The following is a 22,601-nucleotide window of genomic DNA, read 5'->3' as shown; positions in this document are numbered from 1 at the left end:
AAATTTAGGATCAATACTGACACTTTTTGAAAACTTATAGAACTTGGTTAGCCATTCTAAAACATTTAGGACTCAAAGTCAAAAAATGCCAAACAAATAGGACCAATAGTGTCATTCTTCCATTTAAATTTTAATCTACAATTAGGACTTCGCCCCGTATTCCAAGAAAAAAAGAAAAAAGAAAAAGGAAATTTCAATCTAATTGGAATTTTTTTACCACAAATTTACTCGTCCCAGGAAGTTATTATCCCACCTGTACACTTGGCTCCATCGTTTCTTGCTTCCAAGCAATCTCCTCACTTCGGCTTCAGGGCTGGAGATTCTATCAACACTCAACTACATCAATTAGGTTAATTGCATCCCGGGTCAACTAGCAGCTCAGCTGCATACTATTCAAGCTGGCTGATTAGCAGCTCTTTCCAATTTCAAGGTATACAAGTCACGCGCCGTGGGTAGAACTTCGGCGGTCTAACCCTCTAGACCGTTTCATCGTCAGACACATTTGACACACTCGCGACGCATCAACCATATCCCCTGAACTTTGAATTTTTTAAAATTTTGCCCCAAAAGTATGTGTTTTTCTTTGTAAAACTAGTATTTTACCCCCCCCCGAAAAAAAAATATTTATGTTAGTAATATTTTTGCTCCTCTTCGATAAAAATCCTGGTTCCGCCCCTGGTCGTCTTGCCACGTGTAGGCTAGAGATTAGCAGAACAAGTAGTTACCCAAACCAAAAGGTTATAGTAAATATAAAAGTGCATGTTTCAAATACGCTGTGCTTCTAGGTTTTTAAACAATCATATGTAAAGATATACACATGATTTAGTGATATGATATAAAAACAAGAGTATATGCGGTTAGAAAGGTCGATGGTTAATTTAATTCCAACCGTAGGCATTCAATGCATCATTTCATTTGATAGCATTAATGGGCTTCCAGTTGTACAGTTCTAGTGATTTTATTACACCCTCACTCACACTCTCTCTCTCTCTCTCTCTCTCTCTCTCTCTCTCTCTCTCTCTCTCTCTCTCGATCGGGCTGCGTCATTCGCTTTCTTCTCTTCCCCAAATTTTTGCTTCTTTTAATCATTTTATAATGACATTACCATGCAAAATTCGTAAACAACATGCTTTAATCGTTGATAATACATAACATACATTAGGAAGCATCATCTTACAAAAAATTTGTCCGAACAAAGAAGATTCGAGAGAAGCTTTCTTCCTTTGGAGTAACATATGCAAATTCTTTGTGCCCTTGTCACGTGGTGGAAGAAATTACCAGCTAGATTATTTCAAACGGGTGAATGAACCTCATTATAATGAGAAAAATGAGAAAGTATTCCGGTTTTTATTGCCCGAAACTAATTTCCTCTGAGACATTGACTTGGTCATGGCTAATTCAGTTTGACGCGACTAATAAATTTTTTTATTTCACAAGATTTGAACTCAAGACTTTACCTAGGATAACAAATACCGAAACTGCTTGAATTAATTCTCGTTAGTCGTGTTAAAAGAAGTTTAAAATGAAATTATATGTATAGACAGCAGCTGCATTCGCTCCCTGTAATTACAGTACGCGTAGTAGGAGCAGTTGAGAGGAGGACATATGTTAAGTGCTTGTGTGTGTGTCTGTGTGAGTCCGTGTATAAATACCTAAGGAGCTTTGAGTGCTGGGGGGTTCAAGAACACACAAAACAAGGCCACTCCAGAAGAGCCACATTGCGGGAAGAAGAAAGGGTTTGGAGTTTGCATTTCACAGAGAAAACAGACAGGGAGAAAGAGAGAGAGCAGAGCAGAGATCGATCCTCCTCTGGAAGGATCAATCAGTTTGGGGTTGGGAGTTGTGTTTTTATTATTTTCGAGTGTTTGGGGGGCGGGGGGGAGTTTGTTTTTTGCTTTTTGTTTATGAAATGGGTTATGTTGGGGCTCTGAGGCTGTTCTGCTCTTTACTCCCTTGGCTGTTCATTCTCCTCTCCTCTCCCTCTCCCTCTCAAGGTTCGGCCTCTCTCTCTCTCTCTCTTCATACTATTTTATTTCCTTTTTTATTTAATCAGTCCTCGGCTTGATAGTAAGTTTCTGTCAGCCAGCCACTGCCTAAGTTTCTGTTTCTTTGTTCTCTTTCTGATGTCAGCCATTGTTTTGATAAGCGCACGTTTTCGCTTCTTCGGGGAGTCAAACGTTGCTAGCTAGCTTAGCTTAGCTTTGTGGCCTCTTGTTCTGTTCTGTTTGTTCATATCATATGGATTAACCGTATAGATTGCCCCAATGCTTGCACCTTGTTGTTCTTGCTGGATTTCGCATTTTTACTAAATAACTGCAACAAACAAACAAACTGCCAAGGGAACTCTGGATTTGAAACTTTGGTCTTTTTGGGCAAAATCTCCAGGGAAGCCTGGCTACGGCTCGGAGTACCGATACCCCTTCATCAAGCGGGCGAGCACCTTCTCGTCATCGTCATCTTCCTTCTCTACCAGCAGAGCTGACCGGGCCTTCGACTACATCATCATCGGCGGTGGCACGGCAGGCTGTCCGTTGGCTGCCACCCTTTCCCAGAAGTTCAGCGTCCTTTTGCTGGAGAGGGGCGGCGTCCCATTCTCGAACGCAAACGTCTCCTTCCTCCAGAACTTCCACCTCACCCTCGCCGATATCTCAGAGACCTCTGCCTCCCAGTTCTTCAGCTCCACTGATGGCGTCCTCAACTCCCGGGCCCGTGTCCTGGGTGGTGGGACCAGCATTAATGCCGGCTTCTATACACGCGCCAGCAGGAGGTACTCACGCGACCTTCTTTTCTGTTTTCTCAAAAAACTTTTCATTCAATCTTCACATTATTTACTTATGGACATTCATAGGGATATGACTTAGTACCTTAGGTTGGTCCTTTTTTAGTATAAAATTCTGATTTTTCCGCCCATTTAGTTTACGGTGCAATACATCTGCAATTATATTAATTGATATGTTAAGGTGGTGGTCTTCGGAATCAGCTCTTTTGCCGTTGATGGCCAGAGCTTGATCCGGTCCATCCGCAGCACCAGCACAGACCGTTCAATCCTGGCCATCGGCATCACATTGATGAACAATGATTCTATTTCTTATCATATTTCTATCATTTCAATCGGCTTGAGCTCGTATTGCTATTGTTTCGATCATTTTGAAGGTCTTGATCTGAGGAAAGTGTGAGTTAACCAAATATGGAAGGTGAAACTGCATTTAATGGCCAATCTAATCATTCTCAAAGAAATTGATTAGAACAGCTCATCAAGCCAGTTTGTTGGTTGGGAGAGATTATTCGGTGATCCTACCTCGCCACTTGGTGTGAGGAAGCACCAATAAAATTACAGTAAATTAAATAATAAGTGTTAATCACTCGATTAATTGTAATAAGTTTTCTTAATTAAAATAAGTTTATTGGTTTTTCCTCACCAGATCATTATGCTGTAGGATCATTTAAAATTTTCTCCTTGGTTGGTGTTACTCTGTTTCAGCATTATGCTGTTTCTTTTATGGGTTGCACAGTGTACTGTTTTTCAAGTAAGGGGGCAGTGGTCTCTCTTTTTAACCTCGTGCCTTAAAACCGAGTTTAAGTGAGCAAAGACTGTCGACCCACAACATAGTTAGGATCTCGAAACATTCGCTATCATAGTCTGGGTGGATCGAGTCGGGAAAGGAAAATGGATATTCGACTTTCTTGCAATTCCAGTTTCCTGCTTTTTGAGGGTGTTCGAGGCCTTGTACTGCAGGGTAAGACCTGGACACCCTGTGAGTCCGTGACTAAAATAAATAGCTCTTACTATTTGTTCGTTGATTCCTAGCTGCACCTGTGGTTTATACTTTAATACTATTTCCAATATTTATGCCATCTAATCCTAGCCCTAGAATGATGGAATTTCAAGAACACGTGTTCCAAAACGGTCCTGTGCAGAAAGATGGTCGAAAACTAATGATACTGAAATCTTAAGATGTCGATAATGATAGCCCCGGCCATTAGTCATGATTCTATTATGGTAGGGCCAGTTTAATTGGGGTCCAAGTGGACAGTTTGGTATAATGTCTAAAAGAGCGATGATTCGGGACCGTACTGTAGGGACAACTGATTTAGGATTAGCGAGTAATGATGGTGATTATGTGATGTTCATTGTGTGTTTTTGTTGTACCATAAACCACACGCATTTATGATCCACCTCTCATTCCATGCGCTTATTATGGTCTACTAAATATGTCTTCTTGTCTGTTGTCCTTTCCGGATATGCTTCATTCCGTGGGATCAGAATGTAATAACTGTAAATGGAGCATTAATTTTCGATAGTTAGTATGAAGAATTTTAGCTGAGGCTGAGAGCCCTTTCAAAATATAGATTAAAACTTATTGAGCACTAAAATCAGGCTAATCTTCTCCATCTTCTTGCAGGTTCATTAGAAAGGTAGGTTGGGACGAGAAACTGGTGAATGAGTCCTACCCGTGGATTGAGAAGCAAATAGTTCATTGGCCGGATTTTGGACCATGGCAGAGAGCATTTAGGGACAGCTTATTAGATGTTGGCATTTCACCATTTAATGGATTTACATACGATCACATGTACGGAACCAAAGTAGGTGGGACAATATTTGATCGGTTTGGTCGGAGACACACTGCTGCTGAACTACTCGCTTCGGCAAATCCCCAAAAACTGAGTGTCTTGATCTATGCGACGGTACAGAAGATTGTTTTTGACACGTCAGGTGAGTGAAAAGAAGACCTTAATTAGAAGAAAAGAAGTATCTCCCTGTGCAGCATTATATTCATTTGTCTCTCTCTTCTTTTGGTTGCAGGCAAACGACCAAAAGCAGTCGGAGTCATCTTCAAGGACGAGGACAGGAACCAACACCAGGCGTTTCTTGCAAATAGTCCTAAAAGCGAAGTCATCTTGTCAAGCGGTGCAATTGGGAGCCCTCAGATGCTTTTACTAAGTGGAATCGGGCCAAAGGCCGAGCTAGAGAAATTGAACATCTCAGCGGTTCTTGATAACAAGTATGTAGGCAGAGGCATGTCGGATAATCCAATGAATACAATCTTTGTCCCGACCAAGAAGCCCGTCAAGCAGTCCCTCATACAGACAGTCGGGATAACCAAGCGTGGGGTATATATTGAGTCCAGCTGTGGGTTTGGGCAATCAAAGGATAGTATTCACTGCCACCACGGAATTATGTCTGCTGAGGTAAGCCAATAAAATGATGTATAGACGAGCACTGTCTAGTATGAAGCCATTTCTGGAACAAGGACATGGATTTGGTGATTTCAACAATCACTTTATATCTTGTGGTTATAACAGATGGGGCAGCTGTCGACGACTCCCCCGAAGCAGAGGTCCAGAGAGGTTATCGCCAATTATGTGACAAACAAGCACAACCTTCCAAAGGAGGTGTTTAGAGGAGGCTTCATCCTTGAGAAGCTTGCAAACCCCTTCTCCATGGGTGATCTTAAGCTGGTAAATACCAACCCCGATGACAATCCCTCAGTCACCTTCAACTACTTTAGCCACCCGGAGGACCTAAAGCGATGCGTGGATGGGGTTCGCATGGCCACAAGGATAGCACAGTCAAAGTACTTCACGGACTTCACTGGGTTCAGCCGGCAGACCAAGGAGAAGCTCCTCAACATAACCGTTAAGGCCAATGTCAACCTTATACCAAAGAATCCCAACGATACTAAGTCCCTAGAGCAGTTCTGCAGGGACACAGTGATCACGATCTGGCACTACCATGGAGGGTGCCACGTCGGAAAGGTTGTGAACTCATCGAATAAGGTGATTGGGGTCGACAGGCTCCGCGTTGTCGATGGATCGACATTCAGGGAGTCCCCGGGGACTAATCCGCAGGCCACTGTCATGATGATGGGCAGGTATGTGTGTATATATATATACACATGCCATTATAAATTCATAAAAGAACATTAAAAGGGTGAACATACAGTTTTCCTGTCCCTGTGGATAAGACACGATTATATATATTATGGACTCATATGAGCTTTGTCAAGTCTGGGAAAGCATAAAACACGGCATTTTTTCAGATGGGTTTGCTCATCAGGCGCAGGTCTTAGCGTGAAGTTGCATTCCTAGCTACTAAAATCATAAATCCCCGATGAGTGTCTTGTAATTAAGATACACATGTATAAGCCGAGTTAATATTGCTTTTCGGAAAATTCTTCTTGATGCAGGTATATGGGATCAAAGATTTTGAGGGAGAGACTAGGAGCAGGGGCTTGAGTATGAGGACCGGTAAAAGAAGAAGAGTGCATAAAGAAGTAGTACGTAATACTAGTATGTATCATGTCAGGGGTGATATTGAACAACCGGATGTAAAGTAACCCTTCTCCCTCATTTTTTTTCTTTTAATTAATTCTTAGCAAAGCCATGGTATGTGGAGAGGGGAAAAAGGCCTTCTAACGAAAGTCAACGGGCCTATAAACCAGGGTGTTGCGCGAGATTGATATTTAGTTTTTTCTTAAAAAATTTCTTATTTGATAATTTTTTAAAATGTTATCAACCATTGCCCATGTATGGTAATCTTATGTTTCGATCTGATCACAATTTTTTTTTCCAAACGCCCTTATATTATGCTACGCACATAGTATCAGGAACAAAGTTAAAAGGCAAACTAATAATTTAAATTGATTCAAACAAAGTTCTCTATTCATAAAATAATAATAAAGATTAATGAAGTACTATATATCTTTACATTCTATAGCGAAGATTAAAAAAAAAAGAACCTTATTAAGCGAAGGTTGAAGAAAAAGAAGATCATATTACTTAGTTTCATATACAATTTTTAACGAAAATAATTATCTCCCAAAGGAAACTTTTTGTTAACAAATTAGAAATGGTAAATGTATAAAGTACACATTATTTGATATTTGAAATATTAGAATAAGTTAAGAATAAGTATGTTTTAATTGCATATAAGTTTATTTATATAATTGCATATATTGATATTTCACATTATTTTTTAATTGCATATTTTTCAATTGATATCTTCTATTTTTTTTATAGGATATATGTATATTATAATGTGCAAATAAAAAATTTCTCTCTGATAGATATGTATATATAATATCCCCTAGTATTGAGTATTGATTTATAACGTCAAGCATAGTTTCTTTTGGAAATTTTCAATTCTCATTCGGTTTGTTGCGTTATAAAATAGAATTCCAGAATTTCTCAGAGATATATAATCGACCATATTTAATGACATTTGAATGCCAAATTCCTTCTTTAAGTTCGAATATGTCTTCTCGATTTCTGTTGCGCAAGCTACAGTAAATTGGCCATAACTTCTTTTAGAAAATACCAATTTTCATTAAGCTTGCTGCCCTAGAAACTAGATTTCCATAGCATCCCAAAGATCTATAATTCGATCATATTTAACGATATTGGAAACCTAAATTCCTTCTTCAAGTCTAAATCTATCTTTTGGTTATGGTTGCACATGTTGGAGTAAATTGGTCATAACTTCCTTTAGAAACCTCTAATTGTCATTCGGCTTGTTGCATTTAGTAAATTATACTAAATGACATTGGAAATCCAATTTTTTCTTCAAGTTCGGATCTGTTTTCCTGAATTATGTTGTGCTGGCAGGAGTACATTGATCAAGACTTTGTTTAGAAAACTAAAATTCTCATTTGGTTTGTTGCGTTGAAAACTCGACTAACAATGCTTCCCAAGGATATATAATTCGACAATATTTAATGACATTAGAAACACAAATTCCATCTTCAATTTGAATCTATCTTCTCGGTTTCTATTGCGCAAACTGGAGTAAATTGGCCATAACTTCTTTTAAAAATTACCAATTCTCATTTCATTTGTTGCCATAGAAACTAGGGTTCCAGAGCTTCCCAAAGATATCTAATTCAACCATATTTAATGAAATTGAAAACTCAATTTCCTTCTTGAAGTCTAAATCTGTCTTTTGGTTATGGTTGCGCATGTTGGAGTAATTTGGTCATAACTTTTTTTAGAAACCTCCAATTGTCATTTGGTTGGTTGCATTGGAAACTAGACTTCCATAACTTCAAAGTGATATGTAATTCCACTATACTCAGTGACATTAAAAATCCAAAATTTTCTTCAAGTTCGAATCTATTTTCTTGACTTTTGTTGTTGATCATAACTATTTTTAGAAAACTTCAATTCTCATTCAGTTCGTTGCGTTTAAAACTAGACTGCTAATACTTCCCAATAATATATAATTTGATCATATTTAATACATTGGAAACCAAAAGCCCATTTTCAAGTCTGAATCTATCTTTTTTGTTCAATTGCGCAGGCTTGGGGAAATTGGCCATAGTTTCTTTTAGAAAATTGCAATTCTCATTCGATTTGTTGCGTTATAAAATAAGATTCCATAGCCTCTCAAGGAATATATATATATATATATATATATATATAATTCGGCCGTATTTAATGACATTGGAAACACAAATTCCATCTTCAAGTTTGAATTCGTCTTTTTTAGCTTATGTTGCGCAGATTGGAGTAAATTGGCCATAACTTCTTTTAGAAAATACCAATTCTCATTTGTTTTGTTGCCGTTGAAACTAGGCTTCTAGAGCCTCCCAAGAATATATAATTCGACCATATTTAATGATATTGGAATCCCAAATTCCTTATTCAATTCTGAATTTGTCTTTTGGTTGTGGTTGCCCAAGTTGAGTAAATTAGTCATAACTTCTTTTAGAAATATCCAATTGTCATTCGGTTTGTTCTGTTGAAACTAGACTTCTATAGCTTCCTAGCGATATTTAATTCCACTATACTCAATGAAATTGGAAATCCAAATTTTTCTTCAAGTTCGGATTTTTTTTTCTGTTGTGCTAGCAAGGAGTACATTAATCATAACTACTTTTAGAAAATTCCAATTCTCATTCGGGTTGTCTTGCCCCGAAATCAAATCAGCCTAATCTCGAATCACAACCTGTAATGGTCGATCAAATTAAAATTTGCTAAAGCGTGCAAAACCTTTTAAATTTAATAGACCACTTTATTCATATCTATATTAAAACGAAAAAACTTTATACAGTATTCTTGAATACAATTTGCTTGATCTTTTAGAGCAACTACACTTTACACATATTCATAACATTAAATATATAAATTATCATGGTCATGCAAACAGAATACAAGTTTGAACTCTAAATATGGACTTCACTATCTTCTTTCCAAAAGTTATCCATATAACTCGATCTCCTCGAACTTCTACTGACTCGAAATGTTTAAAATTAATGGGTGAGCTTAAAAGCTCAGCAAGTTGACAATCCATAGCCTAGGCATTGATATTCACACTTATCAGAACAATAAAGCAATGCATTTCAGAGCTTAGATCCACACGGTCCTCAGTACATACCAATTTCATATAAATGGTGGGATCAAATTAATGAAAAGTCGTAAGATGATCATACACGCGGATGCAAATACTACATAGCTATCCTCACTGATATACACAGGTGAGTCACATTACCAACTGACCAGTGGTCATATCACCCCTTTTGGGGTACGCTTAGCATTTCATTTCATTCCTTCCGGGGAATGCTTAGCATTTCATTTATTCTAGAGGTGACTCATGCAGTTCAAGAAGTGGCTCCCACCACAATCTAACAAGTGTAGAACTTCGCTCGCATAGGACTTAGTTCCAACATTTCTTGGGAACAAAATGGAACATTTCATGTCAACCTTTTTGGGGAATAGTGCGGAACATCTCATTTCATCCCTTTCGGGATATGCATATGCACACATCAACCAATACATCTCCTCACCCACCAAAACATTTAGAATAATTCATGCATGTCAATCACTCCATTTACTTTCACATATATAACCTAAATCATATCAACTTGAAAGCAAAACTCTCACTAATTATACAAAGAAGAACTTATGAAAATAACATTCAAGTAAATTCACAAACTCATGTAAAGTATGATATGCCTAGGCAATTTAATTCCAAACAAAGCTGAACTGGAACAAAAACGTCCCTTAGAGACCTCAATACAAACATACAAGTGCATTTACATATTAGCTCTTATGCACTCTTGAACCTTGACCAAGAGCACTCGACTATCAATGAACTAATTCATACATATGTCAATCAAGCCAGACATACAAACTTAATTTGTCTTAAGCTGAAGGAATTAGATTAAATAAAATTATCATGCTTTGTAAGGGTCAATGGAGGATTGAGCAAAGCTAAATCCATAGATATATCAATCTTTTACCCAACCAATTACGTCAATCGGAATCATCATACATAAAATGAGAACATGAACTCAATCATGCATTGAACCCTATCACGTTCTCACTTAAACAATCGCATAAAATCAAAATATGAACCCAATCAATCAAGTTCATACACTTAACAGCAATTAGACAAGCCGAACATTTCAATTCTTATTTAACTCTATAACCCATTAACTTTATTAATATATTTGCTACATCCACATCCATACCCTAATCAATGTGAAAACAAGACCAATCAACTCTAGAGATGCCGAACGATAAAGAATAAACCATAAAATATCAACTTATAGTAAAATCTACATGAATAGTTGGAACCCTAAACAGAGCTAGGATGAAGAGGGATGGTTGAATCCACATCTAAACGTAGTGAATAGGGACGTCTAGGGCAAAGAGAATCAACTTACCTTCAAGAAACCCAAGCTTAGTCATTTTCCCCATCGAAATTGGCTCGGCTCGGTCGTTTCCCTCTTGTTGTCTCTCTAGTTTTCTTTGTTCTATGTTGTTCTATGTTGCATGAACAAAGCTGGAGCTAAGCTAGAAGACCCCGCAAACCTATCATACCTCTTAATCTTCTTCTTCTCCACCGAGTTCGCTCATTTCGGCCCTTTCTCTCCCTCTCTCTGTCGCGTTGTTCCTATTGCTACTCTGCTTGAAGCAAGAAAGAACAGAGCTTCAAGAAGAAGCCCGAACCATTTAAGTTAAAGGGAGAGCTCGGTTTATCTAATTGCAAAACAGTCATAGAAGAGTAATTTATCATATTTATCATAAAAGACCATCGCATGTGTAGGATCGGCTCCCTCCGATGAACAAATTGCATTTATAAAAGTAAAGATTTTATCAGATCATGCCATTCAAATTTTCACAATCTCATATCCAATTATGGGCACACATCAAAGCCTCCATAGAAAAGACTAATTTATCCACCATTCTCCACCACCTTGTAAAATCTTATAAGCATATCAAAAGAGGATTTAACTTTGTGGCGCACACCCTCGCTGGTAATCAAAAAGTTTCAGATTCAATAGTTATGTGAGACTACCTAGTGTCTATTTATTAGTTATTTAGGATTTATATTAATTATACTAAACCCATGGGCCTCTTTTGTAATCAAAAAAAATTTACGTGTGTAAAAAAAGAAACTCCATTAAAATTATCCACCCACCCACCATGTAAACTAGATGATGACCTACGCAATGCGCTAGATTTTGGGAAAAAAAGCTAAACATTAGTAAATATTTAAAAGGATATCTTTTTGAATGAGCAACATAAGATAGCTCCTAAAAAAATAAGAATAATAATAATTAACATCAAATATATATGTATTGATCATCTAACAAAAGTATGATCAGTCGAGAAGTTACAATAAAAAAATTGTAATAATAAAACAATCGTATAGCTTGCTTATATAATTTATAATTAGCCTTTCTCTAATTGACTGATAAGGTCCAACACCGAATGTTTCGTCGAACAATGTAAACATTACTATACAAATTAAAATAAAAAATTAAAACTATTCAACTATTTTTCTTTGTAAACATGCAATTACTCATTAAAATAAAACGATAAATTGCATGTAAATATAAACTTGCATAGAAAAGGAAGACAAAAGTAGAGTTTGAAGGGAGAAAAGAACCCAAAGAGAGAGTTCGAAGGGGGAGGAAGCAAAATACGGGATTTATAGTTATATATTATCCAATTAATATGATCTTATATTTTGAGATAAGAATCGGAAACACGAAATATATGAATTATTTCATTATGAACCTCAAATTAGTAAATAGTATCATACATCATGCATATTTCGTACAAAAACACCATATATGAATTATTTCATTCTTAATCTCAAATTCGTAAATATTATTATATCATACATATTTTGAATTTTTCGTACAATTTAATATTTTTGAGATAAGATATACATGCAGATTTTTTCTTAATAATTAAGTGTGAAAACTTCGTTCCTATCCATTGAATTATTCAACTACAATATATATATAGATGAAAAAGCAGTTTGTCCTCAAGGTAGGCAACATTTGCCCCCTCACCTTCGAAAATTTGCACGTTACCATTGACCTCTATGGAAAACAGACACTTTGGTCACTCCAATCAAGGTCGCTGGCAAGGTCTAAGCCCGTCGAAGACGTCAATCGGGGGTGGGGTGGCCGAAATATCACGTGCATGGGACTTGATGGATTTTGGCTGGAATATTGGCCGAAGTGGGCAAAGTTCCTGTTTTCCATAATGGTCGGTGAGTAACGTGCAAATTTTTAAAGGTCGGGGAATAAATCCTATCCCTAAAATTCAGGGAGCAAACTGCATTATATATATATATATATACAAAATAACAAACAAAATCTATATATATTTCATTATACATCCACTTTTCTAAATAATTAAATAAGAAAATATTATGAATATATTCAATTAGAATAATTTATATGAGGTTTTTTCTTAATATGTATATAAAAGTTTCTTTAGTATAAATGATGATCAATGCGAGAGAGTTCGATTTAGGATTTTAAACGTGTGGTGGTGTGAGATCGGCTCGGGACTTTGTTATTTTATATGTATATTTTCTATATAAACAAGAGATCATTATTTCATCTCTCCTCATCCATCTTTTATTTTCCCAATCCAAATGCAGGATACTAATATCCTTCCCTTCCCCTCCCTTCCTTAACCCTCGTATCTTTCCCTTCTCCGCCCCTCCCCCAATCTTCCACCCTTTGTATCCAAACAAACTAAACTTGCTTATGTTGCGAGTTATAGATGGTCATAGAAAGGTGAGTTGTGGAGGGTTATTAACCCTCACAATCCAACCCTCCATAACTATTCAGAACTCTCAATCAAAATCACCCCTTAGGCTATGTTTGATCATCAAGTTAGGAATAGAGATAGGGGTGAGATGAGTAGGAAAAGCTTGTTTGGTTTTAAAAAAAAATTTAACTCAACTCAACTCAACTCTATTCCACTTTAACTTCACTTATCTTCAATTCAACAACACAATTATTACTTTTTTCTTTTTCTTCAATTTTTTAACCATTCAATTCAATTTTTAATATTAAATTCTCTCAACTATTCACTATATTTTTCACAATTCAACAACATAATCATTACTTTCTCTTAACTATTCATTACTTTTTTCACAATTTAACAAAACAATCATTACTTTCTCTCAACTTTTCATTACTTTTTCACACTTTTTCTCATAATTTAACAACACAATCATTATAAACCAATTAAAATCAAAACTCATTTCAACTCAACTCTAAAACCAAACACAACCTAAATCCCTGGATATTATGTGTTCCAATCTAGTGTTTGATGTATGCAAGTCTCGGTATTGGAATATTAAAGTAAAACGACCAAGGTGACTTTATATTTATTATTTAAGTATAAACTAAGTATTCTTTTTTAAATTTCTCAAAATAAAAATGAATTAAAAATTAAAAATAAAATAAAAAGGGAGAAGCTAAACAGTTGAAGAACACAATGGGCCGATGTTTGCCCACACTAGCAACCACTACCCTAGCAAGGTCGTAGCCTTCCCTAAAGGTCACCCCTGCCCACTTCTCCATCATCTCTTTCTTTTCATAGAGAAGAGAGGTGACACGATTTTTAGGCCACTACCTAGTCCAGGTCGTCGGCATTGGCCTACTACTGCCCATTCTGCATTCTTCTTGGTAGATTTCGTAAACTTGAGACAAATCCAAGGACATTAATGACATTTAGCACAAAATATTATCATAATTCATTCGGATAAATTGCACTGATGGTCCAAAATGTTTTACAAATGTTTCATTATGGTCCAAAAAGTTTTTTTTTCGTTACATGATGGTAGAAAATGTTTCAAAATTGTTTCATAATGGTACAAACCGTCAATTAGCCCTAACGCCATTAACATTTTGCTGACGTGGCGCGCCCTATGTGTCACTTTTGTTACATGGAACCAATCATAGTGCGCCACATCATTTAAGAGAAAATAAAATTTTTAAAAGTCCAAAAAAATACAAAAAAAATAAAAATTTTGAAAAAAATATTTTAAATTTTTGAAAATTTAAAAATTTTAAAAAAAAACATACAAAAAATACAAAAAAAGAGTAAAAATTTTGAAAAAATAAAAAAATTATTTTAAAATTTTGAAAATTTTAAAATTATTTTTAACAAATTTAAATTTTTAAAATTTTTTTAAATTTTTTTTAATAATATTTTTATTTTTAAAAATAATTTATAAAAATTTTAAAATTTAATATTAAAATTATTTTTAATTTAATATTAAAATTATTTTAAATTTAATATTAAAATTATTTTAAATTTTTCAATTTTAAATTAAAATTAAAAGTTTTAAAATTATTTTTAAAAGTTTTTAAAATTTAAAATTATTTTTAAAAGTTTTTAAAATTTTAAAATTTTTAGAATTATTTAAAATTTTTCGGCCACGTCAGCAAGGAAGTAACACGTAGTAGCCACGTCAGCGTCGGCTTGACGGCGTCAAGCTCGAGTTGATGGTTTGTACCATCATGAAACAATTTTGAAACATTTTGTAACATCATGTAGCGAAAAAAACATTTTTGACTATAATGAAACATTTGTAAAATATTTTGGACCACCAATGCAATTTATCCTAATTCATCCTTAACGTACTCCTAATTGGGTTTAGCTTCTTAATGAATATACAACGCCATATCCTGTCCCCATCCTACTATCACCATATATGAGTTTAGGATTTCAGAATTCATATCATGCCTCATCTTCTGGCGACCAAACATGGCGTTGGAGATTCCCTAAGTTAGTAGTCAATAGAAGGCTTAGAACATTTTCTCTTGTTATTAGAAGTAACCGATACCCTAATTATCAATCACTTCTTCGACAGTTTCACTGTGTCTAGTTCATGTCTGAGAAAGACAAACTAAACTCCATTGTTATCAGAATCAGACCGGATCGGTCGGTTCGATCGCAAATCGGCATCTTCACCGGTCTGGCTCTCAATAAAACCAGATATGTAGGATTAAATGGTTTAATGGGTTCTGTGGCTTTACTTTTTATGTTTGAAAATGTTCAAAATTAAGATGTCTGGGGTAGGAATCGAACTCCTGACCTCCCACTACCCGCCATTAATGCACCACTCACTAACCACACAAGCCATGCTTCTTGTTTGGTCTACGTACTCGACTTTAAAAGATTTATAGTCATTGAATAATTATGTTAAACATCAATTTTCTTAATGATATAAATAAAATTTTTAATTTTAATTAAATTTGCGGTCCGACCCATCGAACTCCCAGTTGAACCCGTAAACCCATAAACCCATGCTCCTTCCGGTTCAACGTCCAGTCTGGTTCTGATAACACTGCTAAACTCACAAATTAAAATATAACATATGTTATAGTAATCTTAGGTCTTAAGATTACTTACACACCTACCGCATGAGGTATCGCCCATTAACATTTGTGTAAGATCTCTATTAGGCATTTGTCGAATGATTCAGTTTAGCATTAATGACTTTATATTATAAAGTTACTGTGAGATTTGTCATTCTCTAATCATAGAGCATGTAACGTACATGCTAGCAATGACATTAATCCTGCATCAATAGTATGAACATTTTAAAATAGAGCTTGGAAGGCCGTAGATCTCACTGATATAATGTCATCATGACACTAAAATCATTACCCTTATTAATGAATTTTACCCCAATTTAACAAAATAACCACATCGCATAATGAATAAAAATAAGTTGTAGTTGACATGCATGAATAAACATACATAGAATTGAACCAATTACATCAATATGCAAGTGATTTAAGAAAATCTATTCTATTAAATTCTACTCTCCGGCACTCACGAAAAAGTGCCACGTGATATTCCCGTCATACCCAATATCTTCTCCACTCAAAGATGGTCATTGTGGTAGCTTCAATGGGAAGAACTACGGACCTGAGTGAAGGAAACAACAAAGGAGGAACATCAAAGCTCATACTGGTAGCAAACTGATGAAAACTTCAAAGAGAAAACTAAAATTTATTGATCCATTCAGGCTTTGATTCCATCGGCAGGCAAGTTGTGCTTGTCTCTTTGAGATAGTGCCTTTCGTGCAGGTCGGACCTTGCCCAATAAGGAACTTTGCCCTCCAACTCCAAGTTACCAGCAAAACTAAATAATTATACCATTTGATCCCCTATCAGCCAATGGGATTGGAAAGCGGGTACTAATATTATCATAAATAAATTAGGTATTGTTGTACTATATTAAAATTTATATAGCGTAAAACAAATTTTGTATGTTATAGACATTTGTATCTATAAAATCCGCATATTATCATTGAATTCAATTTCTTATCTACGTACTGACTTGGAAGACCACGAAACCAAATCATGATTCACCCTATGGATTCAGGTACGCTTCTGATTCATCGTTCTCTCGACATTTCCAACTGTTCTCAATCGCCAATCCAATCAACTAATGCCTTATACTAGAAAAGCTCGAGTAGAAATGAAAGGGATGGCCGCCAAGCAAAGGGTAATCCGATTGAATGGAATAGCGGAAAGGTTCTCTCACCCTCTAGAGACTATCAACTAACATTACACTTTCCCTCTCATAAACTTTAGATAATATTTGTGTTTTTTATTGCACTTTTTCTCTTTAATATGATATTTTCTCTCTCTTAAACCCTGAAGTAACAAAGCCTTGAGTAAATATAGTAATCGGCGCAATTATCCTGCACGTCATTTTTCTCCTTGTATTCATCCATATAATCTTGTGCTAAGTGAGACGCAATATTCTTTATTCCCACAAAAATAGACCCTTATCTGGCCAAGAAAAAAATAATCGACTTCCCTCCGGCAAAGAACATAAAATTTAGGGAAAAGATATCATGATACCATGTCATGGTGACATTATTGGTACTCCATTTAAAAAATGTAGTACTTACGTAATACAATAAAAAATTCATATACTACACTTTTCAAAGAGAATATTACACTTTTCAAAGGGAGTACCAACCATGTCACCATGACATGGTGTGATATCGTTTCCCACGACTTTAAAGAACAACGGGGCAACATCTTAGAAGTTAAGCCTGTCTTGGAACGTCAAAAAATCTTCTGCCTTTCCTCGCAAATACATTCCATGCTAAAAAGTCTTGAGGATTGCAGCTATCGCAGTCATTATGGCCCAGTCGAGCGAAGCAAACAAGAAAATTACAAGAGATTAGTGCCAAACGAACATAAATATAAAAACCTTCTAGCAGTGAAGTGGCCGCATGCAGTCTGGCATGCTTTCACATAATTTGTGTCCCTTGAGGCAAAAGTACAATATAGAAAACTATCATGAGAACGCATATCGTCCATCAATGGTGCTACTTCGAGATATAATTGATAGCAGAACATACAAAATTTGGAAGGCTGTGATTCCCTTGAACACATTTATAATGCCAAATGATCATGCTACATAAAAACACGAGGTAGTGGCAGCTTTCTATGACGTTTCTCTTCCAGCAGCAGTTAAAAAAATGCGTGCCTTAATGCTCTCAAAGCTCTTATTCTTAGCTTGCTCTTCTCGATGAGTGAGAGGAAGAGTCCTCCGACTTCTCAGCCAAGTAGTGCTCCAGCATATCTTCTTCGTCATCTGAGATCAAACAGAAACAAGAATATTTGTTCACATTTTACTTATAAGGAAGATTCGAGGTGCGGGAGGAGGTGAAGGGAAACCAGGAACAGTAATACACTGAATAAGACTCTGCATTTCCTCTAAACCCTTATTATAATTACACAATTTTATCCTTGCAAATCATCATAGGAAGTCTTGTTAGAAAAAGATATTGCTGTCCAACAACATAAAGTAACCCCCAACCAGAGCAGCATTTAGGATTTTCCTTCTCTTTCCCTCCCCATCCCTTCCTTTCCTTTCCTCTCCGATGATAAGGAGCACTGAGAGATGATTTACCTTCAAAATCATCATCATCAAAGTCAACATCTTCGTCTTCTTCATCATCAGATCCTTCAGTGGCCACAGCTGTCCCTTTCTGTCAAACAGAGACGAGAAACAAAAGGTTGATAATCTCTGCGTCCTTGTAGTATGTGCTCCTCAATTCAAGTTGCCCATATGTTCATTGGAATGAAGTAATAAATTTCAAAAAATGGAAAAAGAATCTATAGATTATCTCTGGCTCCCCAGGTAGCTGAGCCTGTCCTCATATCGAGGACCAGTGTCAATTAGGTATCGACACTATCAAAATGAATAAACAGAGTTACCTCATTTCTAGATCAGTTCTATCTATAATGCCTACAGTTACAACACTACAATGCGAGAATAGGAAGGAATACTTACCGTGGAAGCTCTTCCACTCTCAAACCATTGCCTACCAGTGAGCTTCTTTTCCTTGGGTGCAGTAAGTGCAGACTCAGGCATTAACCTGAAATAATGACCGAGAATTTGTTTGTGAAAAAAAAAAGCATTACAAAATGTCTGTAAATTAATACATTCAGAAAGAACAAGCAAGAAAATAAATTCCAAGAAATTATGAAATAATGAAAGGAATAAAATGTAACTGCAAGCAAGAATGAAGAATATATTGTTTTAAAACAGGAAAGTTTTCTCTCTGAAAGAAAGTGAGATTCTTCCAGTAAAACTTACTTGGCTCGCTCTAATGCCAACTCTGCTTCAAACCTCTCTCTCCATGCGAGAAATGTCTCCATCGTAACAGCCTCTCCATGTGGAACAATTATCTAATTGGAAACGATCAAGAAAAAACTTCCTTAGAAGGAGAAATACTCATGGCTACTTTGCCAAGATTAAGAATAGTCAAACACTTGTCTTCTCAGATAGATCGTTCTATTCTTAGTACAAAACGAAGCATGGTTCTAGCTAATATGTCTATTGAGGTTCTTCTTAAAGTCAAAACTGGCACTTCAATTTGATGATAATTTACTAGCATATTAATAAAGATTTCAGAACTGTACTATAGCAATTTTCAGTCACATTTTCAAGTCACCATTTTAACCTAATTGTAAGCCACAGAGCGATCATCATAGTCATTTTTTGCTTCCAAGGAAGTGGAAAAGAATTGGTGGGCCCTAGGGAACGCATTTTCCAGTTTTCAATCATATGTGCTCTCAACACATGGTTTTTTCCTCAATCTATCACTGAAAATTTCACTGAGACTTTGAGCAATTGCTCACAAGCAATTAGAATTAGAAATATTGCCCATACTAAATGGTTAATCACAAAGAGCAGAATAAACTGAAAAGGGAAAGCAACATACATCATCTTTTGCAGCTTCTTCTTCTCCAGTGTTATCGGCACCATCACTTTGACCAAATCTTTCAGACAGCCAATCTTTTGCAGATGTAACAAGTGTGTAGACCATGGCCATACCAAGATTTTCAGATGCCTATGCCATGTGAATAGCAAACCAAGATCCAAATTATTAGTACAGTTGCAGATCTGCAACAATGCTTCATTAAAAAAGTAGAATTTCCACAAATTAGCTTGACTAAGAGCTCAATGTCTATTAAAGAAACCAACTACGTCATACAGCAAATGATTTTTCTTTTCTCTCTCTTTCTGATTAAGCCATCCTGCAGATTTGTACTCCTGCCGATTATTATGAATGCGGTCACAAACCATCTCAGCTATCAGTCCTTATATTCTGTAGATTTTTTAGGCAGATTTTGAGGCCAGAAAGTAGAGGCCTGAGAATAGTTTAAGTATGCACAGCCAAATTATAGACCTAATCACAAGTCTCTGCACATTATTGTGCGAATACGGAGAATCGGTAGACTCCATGTTTGATACGATTTCATCCAACAATTAATGATGTTTGCATGCAGGGCAGAAGATAATTTGGGGATCGGATAGGCGAAAGGGCATGTGGAGGGAATGATTGCTCAAAGGATTTCTGAGAAAGCAAACCTGCAGTTATATATCCTGGTCTGGAAACATCACATCTACCATACCGTTCGCTCATAGTAATAAAGATTATGAGAAAAAATACCTCTTGTTGAAGCTTCTCCTTCAATGTCTTGAGATCGTCAGTTTGTATTCCCCGTAAACTGACAGGAAAAATAGTGATCAGCACCAGAAGAAAGGAGTCTTACTTCAAGCATTACTGCACATACATCGACATTAGCCTTTCTCATCGAACTCAATGAGATAATAGGGATGTTTAAACCATTTACATTTAAAACAGATAAGCAGAAAGACTTTGAATATGCATAGAAGAACAAAGATTTTTCCGTTGGCACTCATGACTAAATTTAATAACTTCTACAATCAAGATCACAAAATCACTCTATATAACTAAAATGAGGTTGTAATTTTCATATTCATATTCCGAACTGACAATTTAATTATAAAACAATTCCTATAGCTAGACTTGCTGAAAAAACTAGATCTTCTAACTTTTCAATATGACACAGATATTACGAATCCATGTGATAGCAAATGATGACAACTTCCTTCAACAGAGAATAAGAGTCCCAATAGATAAATTGAGCCAAAAGGACCAATTCCATTTATCAGTCAACAATGATGCTAACTGACGACATAAAAGAAGAGGGAACAAAAATGCACCTTGTCACATTTAAAAGTGGAGGTTCATCGGGATATTTTCCTGTATGTGAGAATATTAAACCCAGCTGAACTGCACCAGAAATTAAGACGCTAATGTCATTGAAGGAATCCTGCATCCTTCTAAAGATCATCATTGACAGGGAAATAGGCAAAAGAACCAATTCTCTTAACGTTATATAAAAAACCTGGTATATTTGTTGTGTCATCTGCTTCATCATCCTGCCAAAAGAATCATGACACAGATATAACAGGTCCATGACTGGAAAGGCCTCCGAAAAGGGATGATAAGATGAATCTTGTGTTCAGAAATCTGCTTCCTAGACTAATTAGATCTATCATGCATCTTGAGTTTTACACTAAAGGCTCAAGAGAGCAACCTCACTTGCAGAGAATAAACACAAGATGATGTTAAGAACCCGCATAAAAGGGTGCTGATACTGATAAGTAAATTTTGAACTTTATAATTTATGATCATTCCATAAGGATTAAGGATAGAAAAGGCAATATACCTGCGGAGATATCGTTATCTGGAAGCACGGGCTCGAAGTGTTGAGCCCACTCTCACTAGAATGAATGTCTGGCCAGATATTGAAATAACATAGCAACCAATAGATGTCAATATATAGGAAAGGGAGCACGTAAATTTCATCGAAAAAACCGAAAAACCTATTGCTTTATAAACCCAACCTTTAAAATCATCCATAAGGATAGCTCTCAAGGCCTCGATTTCCATCTCCTGCTCCGCCGCATAATCTGCATAGGCTTTCGATGTCATTCCCCAGACAAAGCTTCAACATTTATTGGCAGTTAAATTCCGAACACCATGTGTGACAACAAAATCAGCAGAGCTGACTCAAGAAACGGCTTTTAGCTAAGATTTCAATCGCCCAATAGGGCCAATATCACTCAGATGGCTTGAAAACCCACAATTAAATCAGAAGCTACAAATAGAACGAACACGGTGTGCTAGCACCCAAACGACGGTTCAATAGCATCAGAGGAACCAGAAGACCGACAGTCGGGGAGGAACAGTTACCCGTCATGATTGAGATGACGGTTTCTGATCACTGTGGCGTGGTCGAGTACAGTAGCGAGTAGAGAAGGGACGAGCAGGAGAGAAGGCAATTCTTTGCAGAGCTCAGTCAGCTAAAACCTACGTGAGATGTCCTGCCCATGGCGACGAAGTCTGCAGCGCGTGCGTGTCGTGTTTTCCAACCTGCAACGGTACCGTTTCCCTTCAAGCGTTCGGATTGAAAGTTGAGTTGAGTTGATTTTTTATTTTAACCTCCTTTCTGCCTTCTTTCAATTTTACTATTTACACTGCGGTCCAATGATTTATGATTCCTTTTATATTCTTTTTTATTTTTTATATTATTATATAATATATTAAATTTATACTAGGTTAGTCTAATTTGCTGACAATCCTTCAATTTATTTAGCATTTCTGGCAGAAATCAATGTTACCAAAAATGTACATATGGCACGATGTACGTGCCTAATTGGTGGAATTGTCCGTGTTTAATACTTCGACCATAAGGTCAATGAAAAAAATCATCCTTTATCAAGTTTAACAATGGAGGAGGTACACGTTGGAGCAATTTTATGTTTTATTTTATATAATAATAATAAATATAGAAAAGTACACAATTTTCTTTTGGGGTGAAAAGTATAAAATTTGAAGTACAAAAATTTAATTATAAAAAATGGCTAAATGGCAAAAAAGTCACCAACTTTTCACTTTTTTTCAAATTTAACATGAACTTTTGAAA

The 22,601-nt window shown here is 36.1% G+C and overlaps 2 protein-coding genes across 2 annotated transcripts; one reads left to right on the top strand and one right to left on the bottom strand.

The window, feature by feature from the left end:
• Positions 1-1,599: 1,599 nt before the first annotated feature.
• On the top strand, positions 1,600-6,555 carry LOC116201777 (protein HOTHEAD). The gene is made up of 6 exons (XM_031533181.1): positions 1,600-1,994; positions 2,386-2,767; positions 4,404-4,714; positions 4,805-5,190; positions 5,305-5,873; positions 6,189-6,555. The coding sequence occupies exons 1-6, from the start codon at positions 1,910-1,912 to the stop codon at positions 6,235-6,237; spliced, it is 1,782 nt and encodes a 593-aa protein (XP_031389041.1). The 5' UTR covers positions 1,600-1,909; the 3' UTR covers positions 6,238-6,555.
• A 10,914-nt stretch (positions 6,556-17,469) lies between these two features.
• Positions 17,470-22,030, bottom strand: LOC116201911 (RWD domain-containing protein 1). Its single transcript, XM_031533370.1, has 11 exons — positions 21,869-22,030; positions 21,520-21,585; positions 21,342-21,409; positions 21,018-21,051; positions 20,833-20,902; positions 20,255-20,312; positions 19,523-19,651; positions 18,895-18,986; positions 18,589-18,673; positions 18,205-18,283; positions 17,470-17,886 (listed from the first exon to the last, which is right to left on the bottom strand). The coding sequence occupies exons 1-11, from the start codon at positions 21,873-21,875 to the stop codon at positions 17,804-17,806; spliced, it is 771 nt and encodes a 256-aa protein (XP_031389230.1). The 5' UTR covers positions 21,876-22,030; the 3' UTR covers positions 17,470-17,803.
• Positions 22,031-22,601: the final 571 nt, after the last annotated feature.

The sequence above is a fragment of the Punica granatum genome, chromosome 3 (genome assembly GCF_007655135.1).
Source record: "Punica granatum isolate Tunisia-2019 chromosome 3, ASM765513v2, whole genome shotgun sequence".
NCBI classification, from domain to species: domain Eukaryota; kingdom Viridiplantae; phylum Streptophyta; class Magnoliopsida; order Myrtales; family Lythraceae; genus Punica; species Punica granatum.
The sequence above is the reverse complement of the archived record's forward strand: the minus strand, read 5'-3'. Positions and strand labels throughout refer to the sequence as shown.

Coding starts and splice junctions, on each gene's coding strand:
- LOC116201911 (XM_031533370.1), bottom strand. Junction 20,903..21,017: donor TGACACAACAAATATACCAG/GTTTTTTATATA, acceptor TTTCTGGTGCAG/TTCAGCTGGGTTTAATATTC. Junction 18,674..18,894: donor TTGGCATTAGAGCGAGCCAA/GTAAGTTTTACT, acceptor TCATTATTTCAG/GTTAATGCCTGAGTCTGCAC.
- LOC116201777 (XM_031533181.1), top strand. CDS start 1,910: ATGGGTTATGTTGGGGCTCTGAGGCTGTTCTGCTCTTTACTCCCTTGG. Junction 5,191..5,304: donor ACGGAATTATGTCTGCTGAG/GTAAGCCAATAA, acceptor TGGTTATAACAG/ATGGGGCAGCTGTCGACGAC. Junction 5,874..6,188: donor ACTGTCATGATGATGGGCAG/GTATGTGTGTAT, acceptor TTCTTGATGCAG/GTATATGGGATCAAAGATTT.